This window comes from Epinephelus moara, chromosome 4 (genome assembly GCF_006386435.1).
Source record: "Epinephelus moara isolate mb chromosome 4, YSFRI_EMoa_1.0, whole genome shotgun sequence".
Lineage (NCBI taxonomy): Eukaryota > Metazoa > Chordata > Actinopteri > Perciformes > Serranidae > Epinephelus > Epinephelus moara.
In genome coordinates this window covers 28001348-28027861 of record NC_065509.1, presented here as the reverse complement: position 1 = coordinate 28027861, position 26514 = coordinate 28001348, and the positions used below count along the sequence as shown (strand labels likewise).

Below are 26514 nucleotides of genomic sequence, written 5' to 3'. Positions count from 1 at the left end.
TAACACAAGTCAACATAAGGGCATTTACACCCTGAAACTAAAAAGTAATCCTCCAAAAAGGTCACAATTTAATCATATGCTTATTCACTGCATTAAGAAAAGCTCTCTGAACGGGCACTGAGTTCAGATCTTGTGACAACAAACCACTGAAATAAAAAAAATAAATAAACCGCTTTCTGATAAGGCACAGAAATCCGGTCTCGTATGAAGCCACTTTTGAAATGTTTCCATGTATTTGTCATAGCTGCAAGAAAAATTAACACAATATATCACACCTGTTATATGTGAGAAAATGGACCACAATCAAACTGTAAGGGTGCGAATGCATTTAAAGGGCAGCACAAATGAGGTCATCATTTTCTGCACTTTTTCTGCAACATGCTCGGTTCACTGCAAACTTAAAAAAAAAAAAAAAAAGTAGTAAGTTGAAAGTAACATCATTCATGTTTCCATGATCCAAAACTTCAATCAGGCGGCCTCCTGTAGCATCGCTAATATTTTAACGGTGAGTAAATGTCACCAGAAAAAGGGCTTCTGCAACTGAAATGCAAATGTGCTTACTGTGAAAAAAGCGCCCCGCTTGCCTGGTAACATAACCGCAATACTGTGTATCCTGTCAACAGTCAGCTTCCTGTGTGTAATTCAACTTAACCTGCAGCTCACAGTGTAGAATCTGACAAGCTACATCTGCGTTACACAAGACTGAATCATTTAAATTACACCATGGCGTTTCTGCTATTTCACAGCTACTGAGATCAATGTGCGAAAAACAGTTTCCTAACAGCAGTGAAAACGTGGCTTTATTATAGTAACTGAACAGAAGGAAACTTTAAACACATGGAGGACTCGGTGTAACTGCTCCGACTCAGGTTGGCCTCCAAGTCAGTTATAGGTGCGACACTGACATCTTGTGGCTCAAAGCTAAACTACAGTTCAGAAATCACACAGCAATGACCCACAGCAACTCTTCTTAAAACTATGGCTCAAATTACCGTGAAAAATACAGATACAAAAACAGAGTCTGAGGGTTCACAACCTTTTTTGCCTTTGACATCTTACAGAGTGCAGTAGCCAGCAGTTCAATTAGTGTTTCTCTTCTTATACTGTTCAATTTAAACTTTTTTGGGGGCCAGGAGACGCAAAACCATACTGTAAAGGAAAATATAAGAGAAAAGTTTAAGAAATAGAGACCATTCTTGTAGCTTAATGTTTTTTTCCTCTTATTTCTTTATCCAAGAAATCATCTCCTAACCACTTCAAGTCATCTTGTGACCCCTGCTGGTTTATATCACAAGATTCTGTTTTTTGTTTGTTTATTTTGTTTATTTTTTTAAAGAAAAAACCTTGTTAACAGATATTAAGTAGTTACCTTCATCGGTTGAGTGAGTCTACCACCATTAGGCTCATGAAAGTCAATCAAAAGCCTAAAAACATCTAGGGCGATACAGTGAAAACCGAATATCATAGTATTTTTGACCAAATATCTCCATATCGATATTGTGATCCATCCATACATACATTTTCTTCCGCTTATCTGGGGCCGGGTTGCGGGGGCAGCAGGCCAAGCAAAGCACCCCAGACGTCCCTCTCCCCGAGATATGGAATCCCTCCAGAGTGTTCTGGGTCTGCCCCGGGGCCTCCTACCAGTTGGACGTGCCCCAAAAACCTCTAACAGGAGGCATCCTGATCAGATGCCCAAACCACCTCAACTGACCCCCTTTCGACACGAAAGAGCAGCAGCTCTACTCCGAGCTCCCTCCGCATATCTGAGCTCCTCACCCTATCTTTAAGACTGAGCCCAGCCACCCCACGGAGGAAACTCATTTTGGTCGCTTGTATCCACGATCTTGTTCTTTCAGTCTCTACTCAGAGCTCATGACCATAGGTGAGGGTTGGTAAATAATCATCAGTAATGTGGATGTTTCTTCTCTTGTCTGGAGCCCAACTTATACTTTCTTCAAGTGGGGATAAAGCTACGCCACAAACTCATATCATGTTGATATAATATCTTTATATTGCCCAGTCCCACTGCAAGCATCAATGTCTATAGACTACATGACTTAACACATTTATCATATGACAGCAGGGCTATCCATTTGCACTATTCATCCCAATTCTCAAAATATCTTCATGATTCAGAATCAGACTTTTCTTTGTTGTGGTAATGAATGGCTTTGGTATGTTGTTCTGTGTGCAGGGGCTGACCTGTGGTCGGTGAGGATGCAAACAGCTGAAGGATGGCTGGAACAGTAAGCCAGGTACAGAGTCTTGATCTGACACATCTGGTTTAAATAGCAGCCCGCCACTCTCTGCTGGCCCTCTGGGACTCTGCAAAGTCAGAGAGACAGAGACAAGGTTAGAGAGGTGATAAGAGCAAAGAAATGGGCTGGGAAATGAAAAGAGATATGGAAGGAGACTAAGAGAAAGTGTTGAAGCGACGATATCCTGCATCATTTACCAATAAGTGAAAAGCTGTCATTGCTCAGGGCGTCACAGTTTTACTGACAAGTAGGTAACAAGACTGTTTTTGCAGTTTTGAAACCTTTTTTTTTGTTTACAGTGTTTCTTTGAGTTTTACATAATATTTCCAAAGTGTATCATACTTTTTAAAATGTATGACTGTATCGTCCCCCAAGGCAGACATATTTTCCCAGTAGATTTGTTCAGAGTTTCCCCACCAGTGCATGAATGCACCATAACACATGCAGATTTTTAAAATCAATGAGTGCAAATATAATAACTTTTAAGAAAATATATTGCGCTTCAAATTCACCATGATGGATTACCTAATTCAAAAATGTTTCCAGTCTTTGCATGTTGGTATCTGTACCATGAAGAAATAAATAGGAGGAGATGTTTGAGAGGAAGGAAGTGATTGCATAAATATAATCAGCTATGGTATGCATTGCAGAACATTTGGCAATAATGTGTGCTCTGTGTGCAGTGTAGCAAATGAGCTACTGTAGGACATAAATGAGAACAATGGTTTTCTAAGGGCGTCTGATTATGTCCCACAGAGCAGTCACAGCAGGGTGTACGCTGCGGTCCAAATGCTGCTCTCCACTGAGAGTAATTAATTAAATGAAACTGATCAAACTACAAAGGTTTTCATGGAGGTCTGTGTCCAGCGTGACTTACTTGGTACAGTCCTCCAAAGCCACACACAGTCCCTGCTGGAAGGTGAGTATCTCCTCCAGGTTTCCACACAGGGTGGCGCTGTCTGCACTGCTCACTCTGAAGAAACACAGACAATGACAAATGTCAATCACAATGTTAATTCAACAATATTCACCAATTTCTGATTGTTCATATGTACTGAAATAGTAAAAAAAAAAAAAAAAAATCTAATGCAAGGCTTTTGGATCATCCGATTAACCAACGAGATTTCTCTGGTGATCCACATTGCCCTCTGTGTTTGGTGCCCATTCATGGCTCTGTCACACCTCCTTGTCATTGCACTTACTTGTCGCTGGCTTGCAGTGGTCGTAGGTAACAACTCAGCACTGTTTGTAATTCTTTGACAAACTCCCGCTCATGTTCCAAGATGTCCTGTACCACCTGCAAAAGCAGCACAATCAGCAGAATATTTAATTTCAGCAAATGACTCTGTGACGGCACAGTATTTCCTATAAACGAAATGTTCGGGTAAAACTGGTTAATAATCAGGAAAATCTGGATTATTTTTGTCTGTATTGGTCTACAATACTTCATCAGTTGTTTGGTTATGTCAAAGAAACAGTTCAGCCCACCCGTCTTACCGGTAGTGCTATTTATCAATCTAGATTTGTGCAGTGATTCGGTTGGAGAATGTTGTTTGGTGGAAAGAAAATAGTTCCTACATGAAACTGCTCACAAGGTCTATAGATTACCTTAAGTAGCTGGGTCTAGATTTCTGGAAAGAGACATTGCTGTTGAGTTTTTCAAATGTATTTTTTGGCACTTTGAGCACCACAAGCTGAGTGCCATCTAGTTCCATTATATTCAAGAGAAGGCAGACATCTCTACGGCTGATATCTCCAACACTCTGCAAGTCACAGCAAAACAATCTAGACTGATAAATAGCACTACAGGTAAGAGGAAACATATGTGTGTTTGGATTTAGGGTGAACTGTCCCTTTAAGTTCACATAAAAGTGAGAGAACAAAGTCATGCAATGCTGACAGAGTGTGAATTCAAAATGGAGAAGTTACAAGTTTTGTCGCAGTTAAAAACAAGAAAAATAAACAAAGATCCAGATCCTGTGATCACTACATCGGTATTACTTCTTTAACCAAAGAGACCTTTCAAAGAGACATGATCACATCACTCCAGTGTCTGCCTCTTTGCACTGGCTCCCAGTATGTTTTAGAATAGATTTTAAGATTTTACTGATTACTTTTAAGGCTCTTCATGTTCTCTCTCACAGCTATATCTCTGACCTCTTAGGACCGTAAGCCAGGACGTACTATTTGGTCCTCTTGCAGAGGTCTTTTGTATATTTCAGAGGTCAAGCTGAAAACTAAAGGGGACAGAATGTTTGCTGTCAGGGCCCCGAGGCTCTGGAACAATCTGCCCGAGGAAATCAGGTCGGCTGAGTCAGTGATCTCATTTAAATCCCTTCTTAACACATACTTTTATCAAGGTGCCTTTCCTGATTTCACTTGTTTTAAGCTCATTTAGACCGTCTTTTATTTCCTCAGTTTTTATATACCAAGTATCATTACGATCTGCATGAAAACACATTTTTCCGTGGAGCCAAGTGTGTACGTGACACAGAATGAATAACTTTACATGTCCTGCATCATTTTGACTCACCACACTGTAGTAGTTCTTGGTCAGCTGAGTTCCTTTAGGAGACACTGGCTTCTCTGTGGAGGAGATAAGTAACAAGGATTAGAGCACTCCTCAGAGCTAATTCAAAATAATCATCTAAAATATTTATATCAAACATCCAGACATTAACAAGCAACTTTGAAATCAATTTGGAGTCAAACAACCAACTGTAGGAAAAAAATCTTCTAAGGAAAGATGACCTCTTTAGTGACCTACACAAATAACAATGCACATTTGAAATTATTTTTCAGTTGAACAAGACCTCAGCATTTCTATTTCATATTCTCTCCTGCAAATGATTTTAATTAGTGCTAATTATAGTTCATACAATGTGTTGGAACACACATAATGTCAAACATGTCATGCTATCTCTGAGGCCTGAGGCTACACTAAACTGCTATCTGTTTTGCAACTTCACAGTTTTTCATCACCTTTTTTTTTTTTAAAACCAAAGCGATGCCACTGCATCATCGCACTCTACCGTTACACCATCATTACACTTCCAAAATAAGTGTTAAATGCAAGTTACCATATGAGTTAAGCTACATTTTTGTTTTGCATATTATAAAAACTCCCTCAGAAACATTGAAAACCATGATACTGAGGAAATCCCGATCCAGACTGTGTGTCTCGACTCACCGCAGGGTTTGATCTCCCGCACGTAGTTACTGGGGAACCAGCCTGTCTTGCCGTTGAGCGTGCCCTCCCACCATCCTCCCTCCTCTTGTCGCGCCACTTGAATCACGTCACCTTTATTGAACGACAGCTCGTCCTCATTGTTCTGCTTGAAGTTGAAGCGGGCCTTCACCATCAGCTGCCCGCCTCCGCCGTTCTCAGACATCTCCTGTTAGAGAGACAGACGGTCAGCAGCACAGACACAAAGCTCATGGGATGTATCAGCAGAAATATCTGTCTGCATGTGCGTGTCTGTACACGGGGCGTTATAAAACAACATTAACCCACTGTTTGACCTGCGCGTTCTGCTTTTAAATTTGGCTTGTTTCTCTTCATTATGCAGGAGAATGCACTGAGCAGTCATCTGGGGTAAACAACAACTTAATGATCTGACAGTAACAACAACATTAAAAACGTGCAAAAGCAAACAAGCATGTCAAGTGAACAAACAAGATAAATAAACATACTGTATATAAAAAAAGACCTTACCACTGATTTGGATTGCCTACGCAGAGAGCCTTTGGATTTGGCAGAGGAGAGTGTGTGTGAAGATGTCGACTGACTAGGGGAGTGGGCACCAGACTGCGAACATGACCTCTCAGCAGCACAGTCTGTGGACACACACAGAGCCTTTTTCATTTCAGGTGCATCGATGTTTGAACTTCATCAGGTGAACAACAAACTTCACCATAAACACATGCATCATCATCATCATCACAGCTGACGCAGGTGCACGTACTTTGGGGGCTGACAACGTGATGATAATTCATGTGAGTACGGTCCATTGCTCTGCACAGCCCCAGGACAGGGAACACACACCCACACACACGGGCTACACATTTACTATGCCTGATAGAATCATCTGATTTAACCAAAACTGGCACACTGCTGCAAAATAAGAAAAAGCAGCTGTAAGGCATCATGATGTCTTTAGATTATAATATAAATAGGTCTCAGTGATCACTCATAGCAACAGTTCACCCCAAAATTCTACTACTCTACTTATCAATTTAGATTGTTTTGGTGTGAGTTGCAGAGTGTTGGAGGTATCGGCTGTCTCTTGAATACAATGGCACCAGATGGCACTCTGCTTCTGGTGCTCAAAGCGCCCAAAAATTAAAAAAATTAAAAATATATATTTTAAAAATTAAAACTCAACAGCAATGACTCTCTGCAGAAATCATGACCCAGTTACTCAAGATAATCCACAGACCTTGCTGTGAGCAGTTTCACGTAGCAACTATTCTCTCCCTACCGAATGACAAACATATCACTGTGCAGAAGGAAGTGTGCATCTACTGCTAGCTCACCTAGCACCACTGAGCTAGCTCACGTTGCAGCTCAGCCAAGGAGGACGCCATTAAAGTTCACATCTTGCTGTCACAAGCACAAGCCTCTCGTCCATGAGTAGATGCACACCTCCTTTTGCACAGTGATACAGCTGACAGGTGTAGTTTGGTAGAAAGAAAATAGTTCCTACATGAAACTGCTCACAACAAGGTCTGTGGATTATTTTCAGTAACCAGGTCATGATTTCTGCAAAGAGACATTGCTGTTGAGTTTTTCAAATGTAATTTTTGCCACTTTGAGCACCACAGGCCGAGTGCCATCTAGTTCCATTATATTAAAGACAAGGCAGAGATCTCTACAGCAGATATCTCCAACACTCTGCAACTCACAGCAAAACGATCTAGATCAGGGGCGTCAAACAGACAAGGCCAGATGTGCGGAGGTGTTGGGATTACTACACAGGAGTGGAAATGTACAGAAAAAATGCACATGTAATGACAGTGAGTAGTCGACTGACTGAACGTGGAACAATTGAGAAATATTATTAAAATTGCATTTAATCCTTCTGAAGAAATCACAGGTGGTTTGTTTGAAAACGGATTAGCGCTTTTAAAATGTGCTTTTTATAACAAGGAAAAGGGAAACATTTGGAGGTTATTTAGAGGATATTATGCAATGGTTTGAATGCTCCGGCCCACCTGCGATCAAATTGGACTGTGTGTAACCCGTGAACTAAAATGAGTTTGACACCCCTGATCTAGATTAATAAATAGCACTACAGCTACGAGGAAAAACATATATTTTCAATTCTGGGGTGAACTGTCCCTTTAACAAAATGTCCTACAATCCCATCTCCTATTTGAAGTGCAGTTCAGTGAAAAAAAAGAATCAAAATCTAATTTATGTTACCAACACTCAACCCCTCCACTGTGCCATCACTGAGCCACTGCAGCAGAGGAACAGTGATTTAGGGTCAGTGGCTGCCAGCTGTCCTGCAGCGTAAGTGCAGTCCTTGAGCTTCACTGACAGAGGTATCAATTTTGTTGCCAGAACTCACTTGAAAAGTGACACATGGCAGCCCTGCAACCTCTAACATGCCAACAAGCAGAAACAGACTCACTGAAGCCTCCTTATCAAATGCCAGCTGGATGCGAGCCAGGCCCACTGTCTAATCCTTGTGCAAATCACAGAGGAATAAAAAATAAATAAGACTGCACCATTAGCCTTAGTAACCTTTAATTCAGATCCAATAAGGAGTTTAACACAGAGCCTATAAAACTGACTGATGCCTTAGTACACTTTCACTTACAGGCAGTAAAATATTCTACGGTAACACTTTTATCAGCAGATCATGTAGAACCTATGTAATGTATAGAGACTCCCTTGTTGTCCATATGCTGAGGCGCCAGGGAAGCCTAACTGATATGTCGAACAGGACTGTGAAGGCAGCAAGGCGGCCTATATGTACTCCAGGTGGGGCTCCTCGATCCTGCATGCCACTCCGAACACATACAGCGAAGTCTAACAAGACCTTCTGTCAGCTTCGCTCTGTGGTTACCACAGTTATTTCTGTATGCAGGCTATGCACAAAAGCATCTCCCCTAAACAAACATAAATTCTGAGCACAGGAACAGGAAGGGGATCTCGAGTAAAAACACAGAGGCCTTGTATGTTTGATCATATCAACTAACTTGTGACTAATCCACTTCAAATCAAGTTCACTTCTGAAGATGGGAGAACAGCTGCTGGGCATCGCCAGCCTGTAAAAGATTTGCATATCAAGCAGAGCCAGAGTACTGACAGAGGCTTCTAGTCCACGTCTCACACGGTGGCGTGCATCCTCCCCTTCATTTAAGTGCACTTAAGAGATTGATCATGCATTTAAAACGCCATAGCAGGTGTAACATATCATCAAATAGAGGTGAGGGGGGAAAAAATCAGTTCTTAGAAGCACTGTGATTCTTTCTTGAAAGATTGTCTCAATGCAGAAAAGTCAATAAGTAAAGTTTAGAACATAATTCTCCTCAATATGATCACCTGTTAACAAGTTTGGAAGACCAGGGTGCATGTTCATTTTGGCTGGACCAATCAGATGGTGAAACATAGCAGACATAAACTGTGCATCATGTAGACTACTTGTTGAGTTGTGGTGAGGGTTATTATTACTGATGGGTCAAAAACTATCCAGATAATGAATCAGTTTAGTCAATCATCAAGCAAACATGCCAAATATTCGCTGCTGCTGGCTTCCAAAATGTGAGGATTTGGTGCACTTGTCTGTTAATCACATAAAACAGCCAATTTGAAGACGTCACCTCGGGGTCTGGCAAGCTGTGAAGGTCATTTTTCACAATTTTACAGACTAATCAGTTCATCAGAAATGAAATGAATCATTAGCTGCAGCACTAAAATCATGCTCCACCCTTACTGTCATTTAGCCACAGCTCACTGTTTACACACAAGAATCTCACAAACGCATGTTCTCAAATAGCCTGGAACATTATACGATTATCATAAAGCATGCAGAGGTGGCAGATTGATCTAAAAACGCTGACTATGTATTTCTGAGGCTGCTGGTTGTTGTCCGGTAAGCAGGAAACTAGAGGGAGACCAGTATTACCTCTTCAGTGCCCCCAAACAAGGACTCTGGAGCAAAGTAATTAGCCCCAGACTGCTGTGGGGCTGCTGCACTGCGAACCATTTTATGCTGCGTCCTTATTGAAGAAATGCGCTTGAGAAGGGTGTGTGTGTGTGTGTGTGTGTGTGTGTGTGTGTGTGTGTGTGTCTAAAAGCGATACACTCCTATTCAGTCACATTGCGCATTTTGCTCCTTTCTGAGCTTAATCTAAATGGAAAAGACGCATAAAGAGGATATTATTCACAATGGATGCACATGAGTAAATATGGCACCCAGCATGACACAAACACACACTGCCACACCAGCTGCCCACGGGTTACACACACACAGTCATGATTTACAATGGCTGCATGGACAAAGTCTGTGAAAAATGACCAAGACCACTATGATTTCACCACCGTCAAATTTTCTGTTAAGAGCGCCGCAGCTGTGGAACTCCCTGCCTGAGGAACTTTGGTCAGCAAACTCAGTGGCTTCTTTTAAATCACTCCCTAAAACCTACTTTCCCAGGAAGGCTTGTTTTTCATCTGTTGTTTGTCTTGTTTCTATCACTCTATTCTCACTTTTATTATTTTGTTTATCACACACACACTGTTCTATCTAGTTGTTCTCTGTTTTTATTTATGTTTTTGTTGCTTTTATCTTGAGGGTGTGTACTTATTACTTATTTATCATGTTCTGCAAAGCACTTTGTAACTGTGGTTTGAAAACGGCTGCACAAATAAAGTTATTATTCTTATTATTATTATAGCAAATACATGTGGAAAAGGCATCACTTTGCTGCTGCTTATATCAGTCAATTCAATTTTATTCACAAAAAAAGAACAGATTAAAAAAATACAAGTACAATTCCTAAGAAATAATGGAGATGTGAAATGGAACACCCTAATAAGCCATCAGAAGCTTGACGACAGGGGCCCAGACATGAAGCAAATTGTATTTTAAAATGTGTTTGTGGACATGTTAGATCTAAGAAAAGAAAGTGCACGTAATATACAGTAACATTTATAACCCTGAGACTATAAAAACCTAGAGACTAACCTAATGCTAACTGCTAAATATATAGCTAAACGTGATGTTTTTCACTATCAGAGCTTGTTTATTTTCATGTTTGCATCAAGTGGCAAGGAAAGGATGAGCACTAATGAATGATTTTGTGCAGTATATAGCGTAATATACAGATTTTAATGAATTCATGATGTCTTCTCACACATCAGGATACTGTAATGTGAGACCAGATGCCACTATTTTTGTTTGCAAGTACCTGTCATTATATGCTGCACAGTTTTATGCCTATTTAGTTCTTGCTAATTGTTAATTGATAGCTTCCATTGCAGACATTATTAGCCGTTGGCTCCGTATGCAAGCTGTTATGTAAATGCCTATGTCTAGCTTGGGTTTGCTTTTTGCTGTCTGTGCCAGATTTACTTTTCTGTATCAGTCTGTGCTGTTGTAGTGTATTTTTATAGAACCAGACACATGCAAACTGTGACGGGCCTGAGTATTTGACACTTCCTTTCACACAATATTTTTTTGTATCTGCTTCAAACTGCATCTAAATAAACTCTTTAAATCTAGACCTGGACTCTGCATCTCTTGTTTTTCTACACTCTGACCTGAGCACAAAAACAGTGTCCTGGTCAGACAATGTACGCACTTTCACACAATTTGATTCTTTACTTTCACAGATGACAAATTTTTATCAAGCACTGCCCGATATGAGTGACAGGAAGTACAGAAAGAGAGGGCAAAACTCTCACCTTGTGTGGCAAAGTTGACTGCCAGCAAAGTGGTCAGCACCTTGCCAAAATTCTCGCCAGTGTATAACCACTCTGGTTCAAACCCCTGGATGGAAAAGGAACAGAGAAAATGGCATCAGACCAAAAAAAAAAAAAAAAAAAAACCCAAACCATCTGTTCATACGAGCTGGAATTCATCAGATGGGGAAGAAGAGTAAGACAAAATCAGAAGTGTTGCTACTCATAGGACAGATCTGAGCGGTAAGTCTCGCTTAGTATACACAAACACACAGACAGCCTGGACTGCAGCGCAAACAATAGAGAGTGAGACACACACACAATGAAACACACACAGGGATTTGAATAAGCCCATAACAAGACAGAGATAAAAACTGACATGTTGAGCATGACCCATATTTTGTGACTTAGCGGTTTGTAATAAAACAGACAGTGCCAGACTCATTTGCGAGTCGCTGCGCACTTGCGCGCACACATCGACGCTCGCGCACACACAGGCGGTCACACTGCTTGCTCGCTGTGTCTCAGACGGCTATCTTCTTTCCTCCAGCGGATAAGGTTTCACATTTTAAATAAAACATCTTAAATATAGGGTTTGAGTAGTTCTGCCTTGCTCATCGTGGGTTGTGTACAAACTCCTCCAGAGTTAAAGCAAGTGTGACCATTACATCTCTAGGTGTGGGGTCAGCCTGAGGGTCCACATGACGACCAAGATTGCTTTTCATCATGCAAAAAAACAGATAATTATGCATAATATTTTGTACCAGTGGCTTCAAAAGTAGAAAATACTGGAAAAAATATTTGTTTTGATACAACAAAGCAGAGTACATACGCCTCACATCACAATTATTGACTCTAAACTGTTGCCAGTATTGACTTCTTGACCCTGGTTAGAGCCACGTTCAATGAGTCATGTGATGAATTCATGTTACTCTGGATGGCTGTAGCAGTGCATAAAATCAGAACAAATAAACATCTCATGCAGTTTATAACACAGCAAAAAATCAGTGGCCTTGAGCAGTAATTGGTGCTTCCTCTTTCTGCATCTGGGGGCAGAAGTGAAAGCAGTATGACTGCTCTCTTTGTGCAGTCACAGGACAAACAGGCACTACATTTTGCTGTGGCACAAAAAAAAAAAAAGACAGAAAAAGTTCTTCAACCATGATCACATCACTGACCAAAGGATGGGTAGGGCTCGCTTGTAGCGCCACAGACATCCCCTGACTGATACATTTGACAGCAGCTCTCCAAAAAACTTCAGCCCATGAGCTACTGGCAGACCGCAAAAGGTCTAATTATGTGCTACGGCAGGGTTGGTGGATAAAAGCAAAGGGGACCTCCCAGACATAACAAGCCAGCTGGGCAGAACTACTGAACCACTTGACTTTGCAGTGAGCCAAGCTTGCTGACTCAATTAGCTGTTTAAAGAAACCCAGTGATGTGACTCAAGACCAGAAAGGATTATTTATAAAGCTGGAGGAGAAATTACTGTCCAGTGTGGCGGTCACAAACAGGCTGGTACAGAGACAGAGAAAACTCCCAACATCTGTGAGTGATTTGCCTCCCTCCAATATTAGGACGTCATTTCAGCAGCCCTGCAGTGTACGCCTGAGGGGATTGTTATAACCTGCAAATATCAATGTCACTGCAGTATAAAAAGAGAAAGGGAATATAAAAGGAAGTATGTTGAAAACTAAGTTGTGGCCATGTGAAAACCACCAGTCAGAAGAGTTCCCCATCCTGTCTGATCAGTGGGAGTGACTGACAGCATGGACGTGAGAGGAAAACATATGCCAGCAGGGTAAGCAGATCACAACACATGCGAGAGTGTGTTTAAGTCTTGTGTGTTAACTGCAGAGGGCTCAGATGGCTGAGTAAAGAGATCATGAAACAGAGAGGTCAGGCCATGTCAAAACATCATACTTTATCACAGGAAACTTGACAAGACACAACTTACCTCCACTTTCAAGGACGAGCATCCTCTTAAAAACTCCTTGATGTTGGTAATGCAGTCGGCTTCAGTTCTCGGATCCTGGCAATACTGAACACACACACACACACACATCAGTTCTCGGATCCTGGCAATACTGAACACACACACACACACACACGAAATAAATATATAAACACAAACCACGGCTTAGTATGGCAGACAGACATCTGACACACACAGGCACTTATCTACCGCCGACGTCACTGTAATGTCACTAACACATAAAAGCGCATAAAGTAACATGGCTGAAGCATATCCGAGAGTGGTAACCTACAGTTGTCAAAATAACTGTGGATTCTTCCTGCGTCTCCTTCATGCATACATAACCATTAACACCACAGAAACGTCAAAGTAGCCATATTTAAACACGACATCCGCTCAACTTCATACTTTCAAAATAAAAGTCGCGTCAACGGCCAAGTCAGAACGTTTGAAAATAAAAATGGCGGACAACTTTTTATACTCGCTGCTTGTAAATAAAGTCCAGACTGCCCTTTTTAGAGCAACGTGTGCCAGCAAAACAGAAACAGTGGCAAACTAGACGGAGCTGGAAATCAAACAAGAGAGAAGTTAGCACTTCCGGTTTTATTCTACTTCAGCTGTACTGACGCCGCTTCTTTTTTTTTCAAAGGGGGAGGTCGCACCGGGAAGAGCCTTTCAGGAGGAAGTGACGAACCCTTTGCAACTGTTATTTATCATTATCAACTTTGTCATCTCAACAACTGAGCTAAGCATGTTGTTAACGTTGATTTATCACATCCAAAAAAGTTGTTTATAAACTGAGTCTCGTGTAACACCCCCCCCTACTCGAGCTTTCCAATATGGTCGGTGCCCGATGTGTTTCATGCACTCTTCCTACCGAATTAGTCCCTGTTTTGGTGGGTGTCCACACCGACTCACTCATGTCAAGAATGCGGAACATTTTCCTCGCTTCACAGGAAACCACATCTTGAAATCTGACGTGAAAAAGTCTCCCAAACGTAGCTGTAATTCGATGCATCGGGCATTACGCAAAACGCACAGGCAGCTATTGAAAACTTCACGGCTCGGGTGCTGCCGTGAGCTACAAAAAATGCAAGGCCTGCTGCAGTGGAGAAGTTGTAGTCGGTACCGTTTCCATCAAACCCCTCCCTTCCTTTCCCCAGGAGCCGTCGATCATTTGGCATTTGTTGACTTAAGTTAACTTAGATCAACAACTCACCTTGGGAGTGAAGCCAGGTATGAGCCGCTCCGTGAGCTTGCACAGGACGACCCCATCCTTCAGCGATGTTTTCAAAAACTCCTCCGGGTCTGCTATGTTCTTTTTAGGCGAGCTGAGCACTCCTAGTGATATCAACCACGTTACAGTCTGCTCCTCTGGATTCATAGCTCCACAAAATGATCATTGCCTAAGCACGCATTGCTAAGAGGAAAAAAAACTGGCGGCCTGTTCCGTATCAATATGCAACTCACATCCGCACTTCTGCTAGAAGTTAAAAAAAGAGGCGGTGGGGGGAAGGACGACGCTGTTTCTACACGCAAAAATGATGATCACCCCTACTGGCAAATAGGCACCTCAACAATAGACAGGCGTCTCTTTTTTTCCCCACTGCAAAGTAGCACATGCTGGCAGAGGGCACTTTCTCTCATATTATGTTTCAGGTTAAAATGCAGCAGTGATCAGGAAGCAGCACCAGGGAAGTGATATCTGGTGTGCATCAGCAGATTTCGCAAGAGGAAAGAAAAAAATCTACAGTAGGAATAAGTCAGTGTGTGATCAGTAGGCCTGATGTGTAATTAGTCTGCTGACATTCACTGTAACACCATGGCATCTTCAGTATGGTGTACCATTTTGATGAAGTGCAAACTAGGTCATGCTCAAGTTTTCTGACACAGCAATACAAGCTGTCAGACTACTGCTGCCAACCCATTTATATAGACTAGAAATTCACTATGGTAACTGATCATGTTGGATTGTTTCACCATTAGAGAAGTTTCAGTATCACAATGGAGGCGGGGAAAAAAGGACACAAACACACGTGACACATTAAAAACTACAATATCCAATTCAGGAAATGACTGTGCTACCTGCATTCTTCTTTCATGTTGAGACAAAACTGAGTGAACAACAAAGATCCTTTCAAAGTCTTTATTGAAAACACCAGAAACACTTTCAATTGAGCAAATCTTCAGCCTGAGTTCTTCCAACTTTCAACTCGCATCTCCACTTGAAGATTCAACCAGCTCTCAACAGAAGCCTGTGCCAGCATCTGAAAGGCAGTAAACATAAAAAAAACAACTGATTATATATCAACAGTTTAATCCTACAGCAATGTAAATGCATTTATTCATTTGCAACAAGTGCATTTAATCAATATTGCATGCATACAGGGTGTCTGCAGATATCAAACACTCAAACTTAATATGTCAGTGTGCGGAGGATTTGTTTGTCAAGCTGATTACTCAAACTTAATGCTTTTAAGACCATTTTTACCAAATCTAAAACTGATGTTAGGGAAAATAATCTTTTTCTTATTCAAGCATTGCAGGTAAGTATAATGGAAAATATGGTCCTGTGCAGACAGGTAGGTTTTATGTAGTAATATGGTTATTGGAGTAAATTGGGTTAATCTGCATTTTACCAGCAGGTTAAGTGAAAGTAAAGAGTAAAAACACAGTTTTGGGTTCAGTGTTAGATTTAAAGATTTGAAATATCAGAAATGTGGACTTTCCCACAGAATATAATAGAATATATCTTTAAATTTGTCTTTGGCTCACCAAACATGAGACAAGATTGTAAAAACAGACAAACAGTAAAACAAAAAAAGAGTCATGACAGATATACGTAACATATCAGTTTAGTGTCTGTCTGTGGTTTGAAGCTCATCTGTCACTTCGTTGAGTTAAGGACACTGATGGCACTCTGGATGAAGGACTTCCTAAATACATATTTGGTTGCCAGAGGGACTCTATAGCACCTCCCTGAGCTCAAGAGTTCGAACTGGCGAAAGAAGAGGAGAGCTATCTGCCAAGACACGCCTAACTTTCTTTCTCGTCCTTTCAGTAAAGAGTTGGGTCAAGGGCTTCTGTGTCTTGCTATTTTACTTGCCAGTGTCATAATCTTACAGAGTTTATTCTGTTAAGGTGACCGTACCAGGCAGGTAGGTGAAAAGTTAAAACACTCTCAACCATAGTTTTGTACACTAATACTAAAATCTGCTGACTAACACCAAGGCTACTTGGCTAGTGTCCTAAGAAGATAAAGTCACTGTGAGCATCTCTTGAAAATATACTCAGTATTTCAAGAGAAGCTCACATGGGAGTCCAGAACCATCCCAAGGTATTTAAAATTTTCCAGTTTCAACATATTGACCATCGAGTGAAACTGGCTATCTCCGGATCTTGTTTTGTGCAGATAATCAATTCTTTAGTCTTGTTCACATTCATTTCTAACTTGTTGATGTGACACCATGTTTGAAGGGCATTAGTGTGGGCCAGATAGGCAGCTTCACCTGATTGGTCTGTTTGCTGTAAAAGACCAACTAAAGCCACGTCATCAGCATATTAGCTTGACTCATTTTGACAAAAAGAAATTGAAAAATGGATCAATTAGATTTGTGTGGCCATTAAGACCTAAGAGTCAAATTTAAGACAACTTAATGAGTTTTTAGGTCTAATACTTGGAAAATTTAAGACATTTTAAGCCTTTAAGGACCTGCAGACACCCTGAAAAAAGAGCCCCACACATTTATTTTGCAAATAACTTCTTGTACCTGCACTACAATCAGCCTGGTGGATATACCCACACTGGTGCACTGTGGTCTCATTGGTCCAACAACTTGCGGACACATTCAGGTTACGTTGCAAGGGCAGTTGCCTTGGAGCGGCGGTCATCCTGCAATGAGAACATACAATTAACATGTTGCCCTTCTTTTGATCATGTATTCATGAAACATCTGAAAATGGTTTTATAGTCCTTGGTCCGACTGTGAATTTGCTTCAGTGATTGTTTCCAGTTTTGCAGTTAGGACGGTGGTGTTCTTCCAGAGGTCTCCATTGTTTGGATTGGCATGCTTGTGGAACAGGTTTTGATACTGAGAAAATGGCTCTTCAATTAAAAATGGCTCTTAATTTTCACCAAGAAAAAGTTCTTACCAATACTTGGGATATTTTTTTACTTGGGAATTAAAAAAAAGCACTGTTGCCAATCATTTTACTGAGGTTGGACGATTGGTTAGGCAAAAAAGGGTCATTTTGAGGGCTCAGTTGGCAAAATGGCGGTTACACTTTCATTGCTGACAAGGGACGAAACTTCTTGGGATGTTGCTGCACTTTTGACAATGTTAGCTGATGACAACGGATTAACATGAAAAAGGCACCTTCAGTTGACTTCCTTTTTTCTTTTGTCCTCTGAAGGGAAAAGTTGTCTCGAGTATCACGCTTTGAGGGGAGATTGCAATACAGGACAATGAGAAACTCATTTACAGATGAGAAACAAAGAGGTTTGCTTTGCTTACCAGCTGTTGACTACCAGTCGAGTTGCATTTGGTTGTTGTTGCCTTTGGTTTTGTCGTTGCGTGCCATCGAATGGCTCTAGGGTGATGGATCCATTTCCAAGGAAACTACATTGGAACATTTTGACAGTAACATTTGCCTAACCCTTGAAAACAGCAGCGTCCAGTTGATGGCACATTTGTGTTAAGAAGGAACTCAAGTCATTTGACTATTTATAAAGCACGAGCAGAGACTCACCTATGCTTTGCAGAGAACTTTGTAAAGGAGATCAGGTTGTAACTTGACATTCGTGTTACCGTCTCTGGTCTTGTTTTGAGAAATCGATGAGCAGTGGTCATGGTACAACTAAAAGCTTTATTAGAGTAGGAAAGCCAGACTGATAGGGCATTGCAGATTCCAACAGCACTGAGTGTACAAAAACTAACACTAACTTGGTAACTGTACTGTTACATGAGCAAGAGAAATACTAAAAAAAAACAAAATAACTTTTACACATTAAAAAAAAAAAACTGGGAAAGTCAAAATACAATTCAAAGCTAAGCTTTATATTCCACAGATTTAGACATGGATAGTTTGTCTCGTCAGAGCTCTTCCAAAACAAGTGTTAACTGTGCACGGAGACTAACGTTTGCTTTAATGTGATTTCCAAGTCCAGTTCAGTATCTGCTGCGAGCCATCCCTCTATCGGGTCGATTGCCACCACGGCCACCACGTGGCCCTCCACGACTTGAGCTGCTGTACGAATCACGAGGAGGGTAGCCTCTCTCAACAGGGGGAGCTGGGCCCCTCTCCTGCCTGCCCATTCGCTCACCACGGCTAGGTGGATATGGGTCACTCCGACTGCTGGGGTAACTGTCACGACTGCCATAGCCATCCCGGGAACTGCTGCCATAGTCATCGTAACGACTGCTTCCACTGCTCCCACCATAGGATGGTGGGGGGCCCCGTGAAGGTGGGGCGCTTCGAGAGTTACCTGCAGGGTCAAGTTGGTCAGGTAATTGGCAAGGTTCAATTTATACATTTTCTTGCACTTTAAAGTGCTCACTTTTTTTGCCAATAGAATTCATTCTCTGACAAATAAATTTAATGGACGACATGTTTTATCGAGCTTAAGTTTAACATGGATATTTAGTTGATATGGGCAGTAACATATCCAAGCACAGGGAATAAATGGGCAGTTACCCATTTCAGCATGCCATTGATTTGAGAAGCCATTTTTCCTTTTAGAGCTCCAAGTGTTAGAACTGCAGGTAAGGACGAGGTTTTCAGAGTTGTCTTGATGGTTTTTTGAACGTTACTCCTTGAGGGAGTGCTCTGCTAGGCAACATATACTGAGTGGTCAACGGATGTTTCCAAGGACTTTTTGGGGTTCCTTATGGTTGCAAACTTTCTGGGGCACATTACATACTCTGCGTTATCTCTGCATGATATTGCCAAAACACATATTCTCTTGCCGAATGCAGCGGTAACATGGACTGTGATATGTGGACAGTTTTCAAATGGAATTTTGTTTCTCAGCTGAGATGCCAATAGTCATATTTCTACTAGCATGAAAATATGCAACTTGGATTGCAGGTCAGGGGTGCAGCAAAGGGAAGCTTAAAGAGGCTGACTGAAATGCTGCTTCCTTTAGGGAGGGGGACAACTGCAGCGTCTTGTGACTGGAGATTGCGGTAGTCAAGGGTATGATTTGGTTGGTTATTTGTGCAGCTCTTCTTGGTGCCACAGTGGTTATCTGTCGTCATTACACTAATGGAGTCATATCTTACCGTAACCATCATATGAATCTCTGTAGGAGCCACCACTTGAACGATCCATATAGCTTCTGGGTTCCCGGCCTCCCCCATAACCATCACGGTCACTACATAATGGAACAGCTGTTATTTAAGGACCAAGAGAGATGTGATCTCAATCTTTAAACTGTTGTACTGACCCATACTCCTACCTGTATCCCCTCGACATCGAGCCATACTCATCTCGGGAGCTGGAATTGGAGTATTCTCTGTATGAATAATCTCTCTGAGGAGGGCCGTAGTCCCTCGAATCTCTGGAATTGTAATCCCGGCTGGAGTAGCTGTAAAACATAGCACAATAAACTGCAAAGCTGCAACCAGAATATGTTAAATATTCTATATACTTTTTTTGTCTGACATCCATAGAGTCAAGATTTCCATTACACTTAAGTAACTTAAAAATATTAGTTGCGTTTTATTATCTCAGATACAGGAAAGCTCAGACCCAGCTGCCCATTCATTTTCAAATTAAGTAAAAGAAGGGCAACAGATTGAGATTTAAGAAGCATAATATTTAAATCTGAATCATGTTTTATTGTAATGTGTATTCAAATAGTTTTCTTAAGGCACATATCTTAAGTCCACAAAACTTTTCTCACAGCTTGTGTTTAACAAAATGATGTAAAAATGTCTGAAACAAATATTCAAATTACTTTTGTTTTAGCTCAACAAAATCTGCAAAAGCTTTGCTCATCCAACTAGTTTCACATTGCTGTATGATGTAACTAAATATGAATGTCCCACCTGTCTTTGGAGTTGTAATGATCGTCTCTTGGTGATGGATAATCATCCCTCCTGGACATCATGGAGTCTCTGCGAGGAGGGGGTGGACCATAGGGATCCCTGTCTCTTGACATGGGGGCTGAAAAACACAATGACAAACTGACTCATTAATCACTTCATAAGCCATCTGGGTTCTTGCAGGAGAGCTAGATTTAAAGTGAATATTGGACGCTACAAAATCTCTTTGAAGTGTACACAGCCAACACACTTACTTCTGCTCATGGGACCAGATGGGGCAGACCTCTTGGGTGGGGGACCTCCATTACGAACTGGGGGTCCTCTCTTCATCGGAGGGGGGCCTCTGGATGACATCCCTTTAAAGAAGGGTTCTACATTCCCTGAATTATCATAGTAATCTTTGCACAGACAAGAAATGCGAATATTAACACACCATGCTTGAAAATATATTACACAAACTGCATTCAATTAGTGTTTTGCATTAACACACATTATATTATCTCAACCAACCAAATAAATTAGGAATTTACCTCTGGATGGTGGGCCCCTCATACCACCAGGGCCTCCCCTGGAACCACGGGGGCCCCTGGGTGGACCACGGCTGCGGGAGTGCATGGGCGGAGGTCCTCGCCTGCCAGCACTCTCAAACTGAGGCTTTGTTGCTTGCTCCACTTTGATAGGTTTGCCATCAAGAGACTGTAGTAGAGGAGTTACAATTACAATCACAACTTCAAGCTGATGGTTTTTTTGTTTTGTTTTTTTAGATTATGGCTGATTAAAGACTGTACTTACCTTTCCATTCATCTCACGCGCTGCATCCTTTGCATCAGCCGGACTTTCAAAAGTAACAAAAGCGAAGCCTCTTGATTTGTTTGTTTCGCGATCTTTCATCAAAAGAACTGGAATGAGGAAATGCAGAGTGAGAGGAATGCTTTGTGACTGATTACATTTTTGTCTGACAAAGGTACAACATTCATTGATCTTGCTACAGATTTAAAATGGACGAAAGCTTATTGTTAGCCACGTTTTAAGAACTGTAACCAAGACCAATAGCTTTTGGTTTTAACTAATGTCTCTCTTGCACGGTTTAAAGATTTCCTTATGTCTTGCAGCAAAACTGCACATAAACGTCCTTGGCAATAAGATATCTCAGGATATCCTTCATGTTAAGTGACGAGAAATGGGGACTGGGGGAAAGGGGGTAATGAGCTTAAGATTCGTTTAAGAAAAGATACCAATAAATTCACAGATTTGTAACAACTAATTCACAAAATAAGCATTAAAGGAACTCACCTACATTTAATGCCTTTACAATTACAGCCAAGTTAGGGCACACATTAAAAGCGCGAATCGGCTATTTTAAAAATAACTAAAACAGCATTGCGTTTTTAACAATAAATATTTTTATCCTGAGTTATCCTTGGTATGAAGTGATAAAAAAAATGGCGGACAGTGGTTCCACTCATACCTTCGACAATCCTGCCATATTTACTGAAGTACTGCTCCAGGGCCTTCTCGGTGGTTTCGGTGTTCAGTCCACCGATGAAGAGCTTCCCTGGTCGGTCTGCCTCTGCCATGTTACTGAATTCAACACCTGCGGCAAAAGAATGGTCGTAACGTTACATGATCATTGAAACTTTTAGCATTAGCAATCTCAAATATGCAGTGGTATTGTTGGTGTCGGTATCCACACATTTCTGGGATGATTACCTCGCTGCTGGCGAAGGTCTTGGGCTGTTGAATGCGCAAAATGGCGATAAACGTGCTAGCAGTTTTAGCTAGTTCGCTAACGCTAGTTAGCAAGTATGCGAGCTAACAATGGGGGACTCGAGCTTTACAAAACACGATACTTTAAAAATATAGAAAAGCAGCAGTGCTGTGTAATTTACTTATGTAGGCACGCAACTATCCGTTCCCAGACTTCGGTATTCCGCGGCTTTTGTGCTACGTGCACAACGGTTCTTCCGCTCCCTTCTTTCTTCTTCTTCTCTTCGATTTCCGGTAGTCCACACAGCCCAAGACATAACACTGCCGCCCACAGTTCAAATCTGGTACTAACAGTTTATACACAATGCGTGTGGTGTTTTTACATTGAGTTTGCACACAAAGTGGAAAACAATGATCATAAATCATAAACGAGAATAACCTAACAAGTAAGCAAAAATCTTCAGCAATAACACCAGACAATAAACAAACAAACAAATAAATAAATAAACACGAGTATGAACACATATAGGGGTTTACCTAATTGGTTATAAAGTTGTAAGGTATGCATAAATCAATCGTTTTGCTCATTTTTTATTATATATTTTTTAGTTTGATATTGTTTTAAGCTATATCCTCCTGAGACCCGGATTTTTGTTTTGTATGCATTTTTAATTTCCCCTAGCTATTTGGCATCAATAGGTACTGATACTGTATGTATTAAAAAACTAAACATTATGACGATAATTAAGTCCCAGTTCTCTCAAACGAGACAACAATAAAGTCCCAATGTCTTCAAAAGAGTACTTCGTAATTAACAGTGTCCTTGCTTGTTGCTGTTGCTGAAACTGGTCAATTTTGTTGCCCTATCGAACTACAAACACGTTTCAACTGCAGAAATGTCATCAGGTTTCGGACTATGTCCACTTTTCTGTGGGGATCGGCTGCAGACTGACTTGGCAGAGATTGCTGCCATCTTGTTTTTACATGGATTAGTGTACTGTGCTCTTACTACCACTAGATGGGGCACATAAAAGTGTCCATTTATGAGGACAGCAGGTCTAAGTTAAGTAAAATGAAGTATAAGGTCAAATAAACCCAAAATGTGATGTCCTCATATGAGGACACAGTGTCTCAGGAGGATAGATCCAGATTTGAATTCTTGAAAGAAGGATACAAGGGCAATGTCTTTAAGTAGGCTATTTTGTGTTATGAATGTAAAATTGAGCTAAGATAATAACATTGGTCATTTCTGGAGAAATTTGGATTTTTGAATATTATTAACAGATCAGGTTCTTTGAGTGAAATGTTCTTGTCAAAATGACCTCAAAGATTCAACTGAACTTCAACATATACATATGTATATATATATATATATATATATATATATATATATATATATATATATATATATATATATATATGGTATAAAATAGATAATAGTACACATTGAAACAATAAGTGTTCTAATGTTTTCAGATGTCAGATTCAAATTCAGACAACTTTATCAATCCCACCAGGGGCAATTTGTTTGAACAGCTTGCCTTGCACTCATACTATAACATAACATACATGTGGACACATAAATAAATGAGTAATAACCATAAAAAATAGAAATAAAAAATATGCCATGCAGTTCAGTGGAATTTAGGAATCTATTATTAATAAAAGCGATTAGATAAGCTATCATAAAAGAAAACCAAAAAAAAACAATAAAAACTATAAAAACAAAAATTTACAGAGAATTTTAAAGATGAATAACAGAGGGAATACAAGTTTTTGAATACTGGTTAGATTTAAAAGCAGCTAAAACATAACAACACCCTGACAGCAGCAGTGGAAATTCGCCTGCAAGAACATGCCCAGAAGAAGCTAAAATAGTTGTGGCTCTCTGGAGGATTTGTTGATTGCAAAAACCCATTGCGTCACTCCTGTGGTCTTAGAGTGGATTTTTACGATGCCATTTAGACTGTTTGTGTCTTTGAATGTGAGGCTGTGAATACAGCAGATAAATGAAAAACACAGGAGGCTCTCAATAAAAGACAAATAGAAACGGCTTTTTCTACCATATTGTTACAGAAAGTGCATTTGTCAGTCATCTCATGAATGTATCTATAAATAATAGAGCTCACTGGATGATATCTATGTATAATTTTAAAAAGCATCTCTTTGATTTTGTTTGGCAGCACACATTTGTAAGTATTCCACGTCTCACCATCAAGAGTCTGGTCTGTCCATTTATATTCAGCAGGTGGTACTGTTCTCGGAATAAGTTAATGTCTAATTCACATTCAGTACTGATTAACTATTTTGTCAAAAATTGAGATTCCATCCACGGTAATGCTGTAACTGGCTATAGTACTATTGTCATATATATTTGAATTGCAGCGTGATAAGGATATGATGCCATAAAGGAGGGACCAACATAGAAGAGCTTGCTTATGAACGTTGGAGAGTTTGATAGGAAGTTTGCCAACAGCATAAGGGCGTATCAATAGAAAATTAAGACCACCCACTCTCTAGAACAGAGAAACCGGGTTACTTTCCTTTTTCTCCTTGTTACAGACTGGCTGTATGGCATGATCACATTCACAGCAATCCTCCACATAAAGATCCCCCTTCAAATTTGTTTTGCAGACAAAAACATTAAAATGTCCTCCACGGTTTCCAAATCACATGTTTGGATATTGGATAATGATTGCCCTCCAAACTAACTTGAGTTGTGATGTAACAAAGTCATACTGTGTCAGACTTAAACTCAAATTTAAAGTTAGATTTTCCCCAGCAGATAACTTTATAAAAACAGCCTTCTGGTGTCAAAGTCTGCACACACATCACAGGGTACAGAGGGGGTCAAACATCCAAGGGAAGCAACAATAAACCAAATACATTTCTAAGTAGATGGAAGTTTATATTTTTTATGTTGCATGATTTTTAAAGAAAAGATGGAAACACTTAAATATTTTTTCAATACATCTAAGTTCACCAGTGCTCACTGGTTTCTTGCAGCCCAACTTTGGTGCACTATTTTGTTTTGTTTTTTTTGTCCGTCGGTCAGACGCCAGTTCCTTAGTCTCAGCGTGATCAGCTCAGACATTAACAAGTATCAGTTTGGTGAAATAAGTCCCTTTTTTGCAGTTGGGCATCAGGTTGTGTTTCCCCCATCTGGAATGGACACATTTGGTGTTGGGATGATGATGATGATTTGAGAAACTATTTACTGACCACCATTGGTGGAAGTACTCAGATTCTTTATTAAGGCTTGTGCCCAGCAAACATGCGACATCAGGGGGACTTTCTGATGATGTCTGTATGATGTCAGTTGGTCCAGACCCCCTTTTGTACACCTGGTGGATGTGCAATTTGGGTTCAATATCTGAACATCTGACTCCGACCTCTCTTGGACGTCTATGGACGTGCAAAATGGGTTCAATATATGAACATCTGGCTAGGACCCTTTTGGGTGTCAATGGACATACAAGTTGGATCAAAATTTGAATGTCTGACTAGGGACCCTCTTTTTTGTCTATGGAAGTGCAAAACAAATCTGAATGTCTGACTAGGACCCCTTTAGGACGTCTATGGACACGTAAGATGGGATTTTAATATTTGAATGTCTGACTGGGGGCCCTCTTGGACATCAATGGATGTGCAAAACAGGTTCAATAACTGATTGTCCAACAAGGACCCCTTCTAGACATTAGAAGGACATTAAAGACATGTTCAGTGTCTGAATGTCTGGGTAGGGATTCACTTGGACATCTATGGACGTGCAAAACAGGTTCATGATCTGAACGCAGACGTGTAAAATGGATCCAGTATCTGATCGTCTTACTAGGACCCCTTTTGGATGTCTATGGACATGCAAGACAGGTTCAGTGTCTGACTGTCTGGGTAGGGATTCTCTTGGACATCTATGGACGTGCAAAACTGGTTCAGTATCTGAACATCCAATAGTGAACCCTCTTGGACTTTTATGGACGCGCAACACAGGATACCACATCAAATAGTGCTCAACATTAAGTGTAAAAAGTCCTGCATTCAAATATTTGCTTGTGTAAAATAAATATTAACAGCGAACAATATCAAAAGTACAAACAGCCCAGCCCTTTAATGTAGCTGGTGGCTGGAGCTAATATTTAATAGCCTACTTTATATACTGTTAAAGGACAACTTCGGTATTTTTCAACCTGGGCTCTATTTCCCCATGTGTATGTGTGCGTATGATTCATGGGTACCACTCATTAGCACTGGCGATCTGAACCAGTCAGTGGCGAAAAAACACACACTTCACATACACATACTCATTTACAATACTGAGCGCGGACAACTTTCGCCTTTCTGCTCCAACACTGACTGACAGCTGACTCCACTCATTCACAGTCACCACTGCCCCAGGGCCGCTACCATATGCTATTTACAGAGATAGCACTGGCGATCTGAACCGGTCAGTGGCGAAAAAAAGCACTTTTATATACGACGCATTTGCCCCCATTACCGTTTTAGCTCGTTTCGCGGTTCAATACTGAACCAATTTTAGAACGAGTGGTACCCATGAATCATACGCACACATACACATGGGGAGCCCAGGTTGAAAAATACCGAAGTTGTCCTTTA

General features: G+C 40.7%; 2 protein-coding genes across 8 annotated transcripts in view; both read right to left on the bottom strand.

Annotated features, from left to right (window-relative positions):
• The window catches only part of arhgef6 (Rac/Cdc42 guanine nucleotide exchange factor (GEF) 6), a 35061-nt gene extending 20287 nt beyond the window's left edge, over positions 1–14774 (bottom strand). For 2 of the 5 annotated variants that reach the window (XM_050041990.1, XM_050041992.1), the window contains exons 1-9: positions 14367–14774; positions 13130–13213; positions 11176–11260; positions 5977–6098; positions 5452–5656; positions 4795–4847; positions 3464–3558; positions 3139–3234; positions 2206–2328 (exon numbers count right to left, since the gene is read on the bottom strand). In XM_050041990.1, coding sequence (XP_049897947.1) covers positions 2206–2328; positions 3139–3234; positions 3464–3558; positions 4795–4847; positions 5452–5656; positions 5977–6098; positions 11176–11260; positions 13130–13213; positions 14367–14531 — 1028 coding nt within the window. In that variant the 5' untranslated portion in view covers positions 14532–14774. Of the gene's footprint in view, positions 1–2205; positions 2329–3138; positions 3235–3463; positions 3559–4794; positions 4848–5451; positions 5657–5976; positions 6099–11175; positions 11261–13129; positions 13214–13439; positions 13609–14366 lie in introns of those variants that run through there. The other 3 variants (XM_050041991.1, XM_050041989.1, XM_050041994.1) reach the window with 3 other exon arrangements.
• Positions 14775–15279: 505 nt separating this feature from the next.
• On the bottom strand, positions 15280–22190 carry rbmx (RNA binding motif protein X-linked). Of its 3 annotated transcripts, XR_007569794.1 has the most exons (10): positions 21904–22190; positions 21662–21787; positions 20986–21092; positions 20724–20889; positions 20448–20591; positions 20197–20314; positions 19605–19733; positions 19429–19520; positions 16918–17039; positions 15280–15414 (listed from the first exon to the last, which is right to left on the bottom strand). XR_007569794.1 is itself a non-coding variant. In XM_050042188.1 (9 exons), the coding sequence occupies exons 2-9, from the start codon at positions 21768–21770 to the stop codon at positions 18316–18318; spliced, it is 1182 nt and encodes a 393-aa protein (XP_049898145.1). In that variant the 5' UTR covers positions 21771–21787; positions 21904–22190; the 3' UTR covers positions 17994–18315. The 3 variants fall into 3 exon arrangements, 2 of the variants coding, with proteins under 2 accessions (XP_049898145.1, XP_049898146.1); XM_050042188.1 differs by lacking the exons at positions 15280–15414; positions 16918–17039 and adding an exon at positions 17994–18632; XM_050042189.1 differs by lacking the exons at positions 15280–15414; positions 16918–17039 and adding an exon at positions 17994–18632 and having other exon boundaries at positions 20448–20564.
• Between the last annotated feature and the right edge of the window lie 4324 nt (positions 22191–26514).

Coding starts and splice junctions, on each gene's coding strand:
- rbmx (XM_050042188.1), bottom strand. CDS start 21,770: ATGGCAGAGGCAGACCGACCAGGGAAGCTCTTCATCGGTGGACTGAAC. Junction 20,315..20,447: donor ATCTGGTCCCATGAGCAGAA/GTAAGTGTGTTG, acceptor TGTGTTTTTCAG/CCCCCATGTCAAGAGACAGG. Junction 18,633..19,428: donor AGATTCATATGATGGTTACG/GTAAGATATGAC, acceptor TTGACCCTGCAG/GTAACTCTCGAAGCGCCCCA.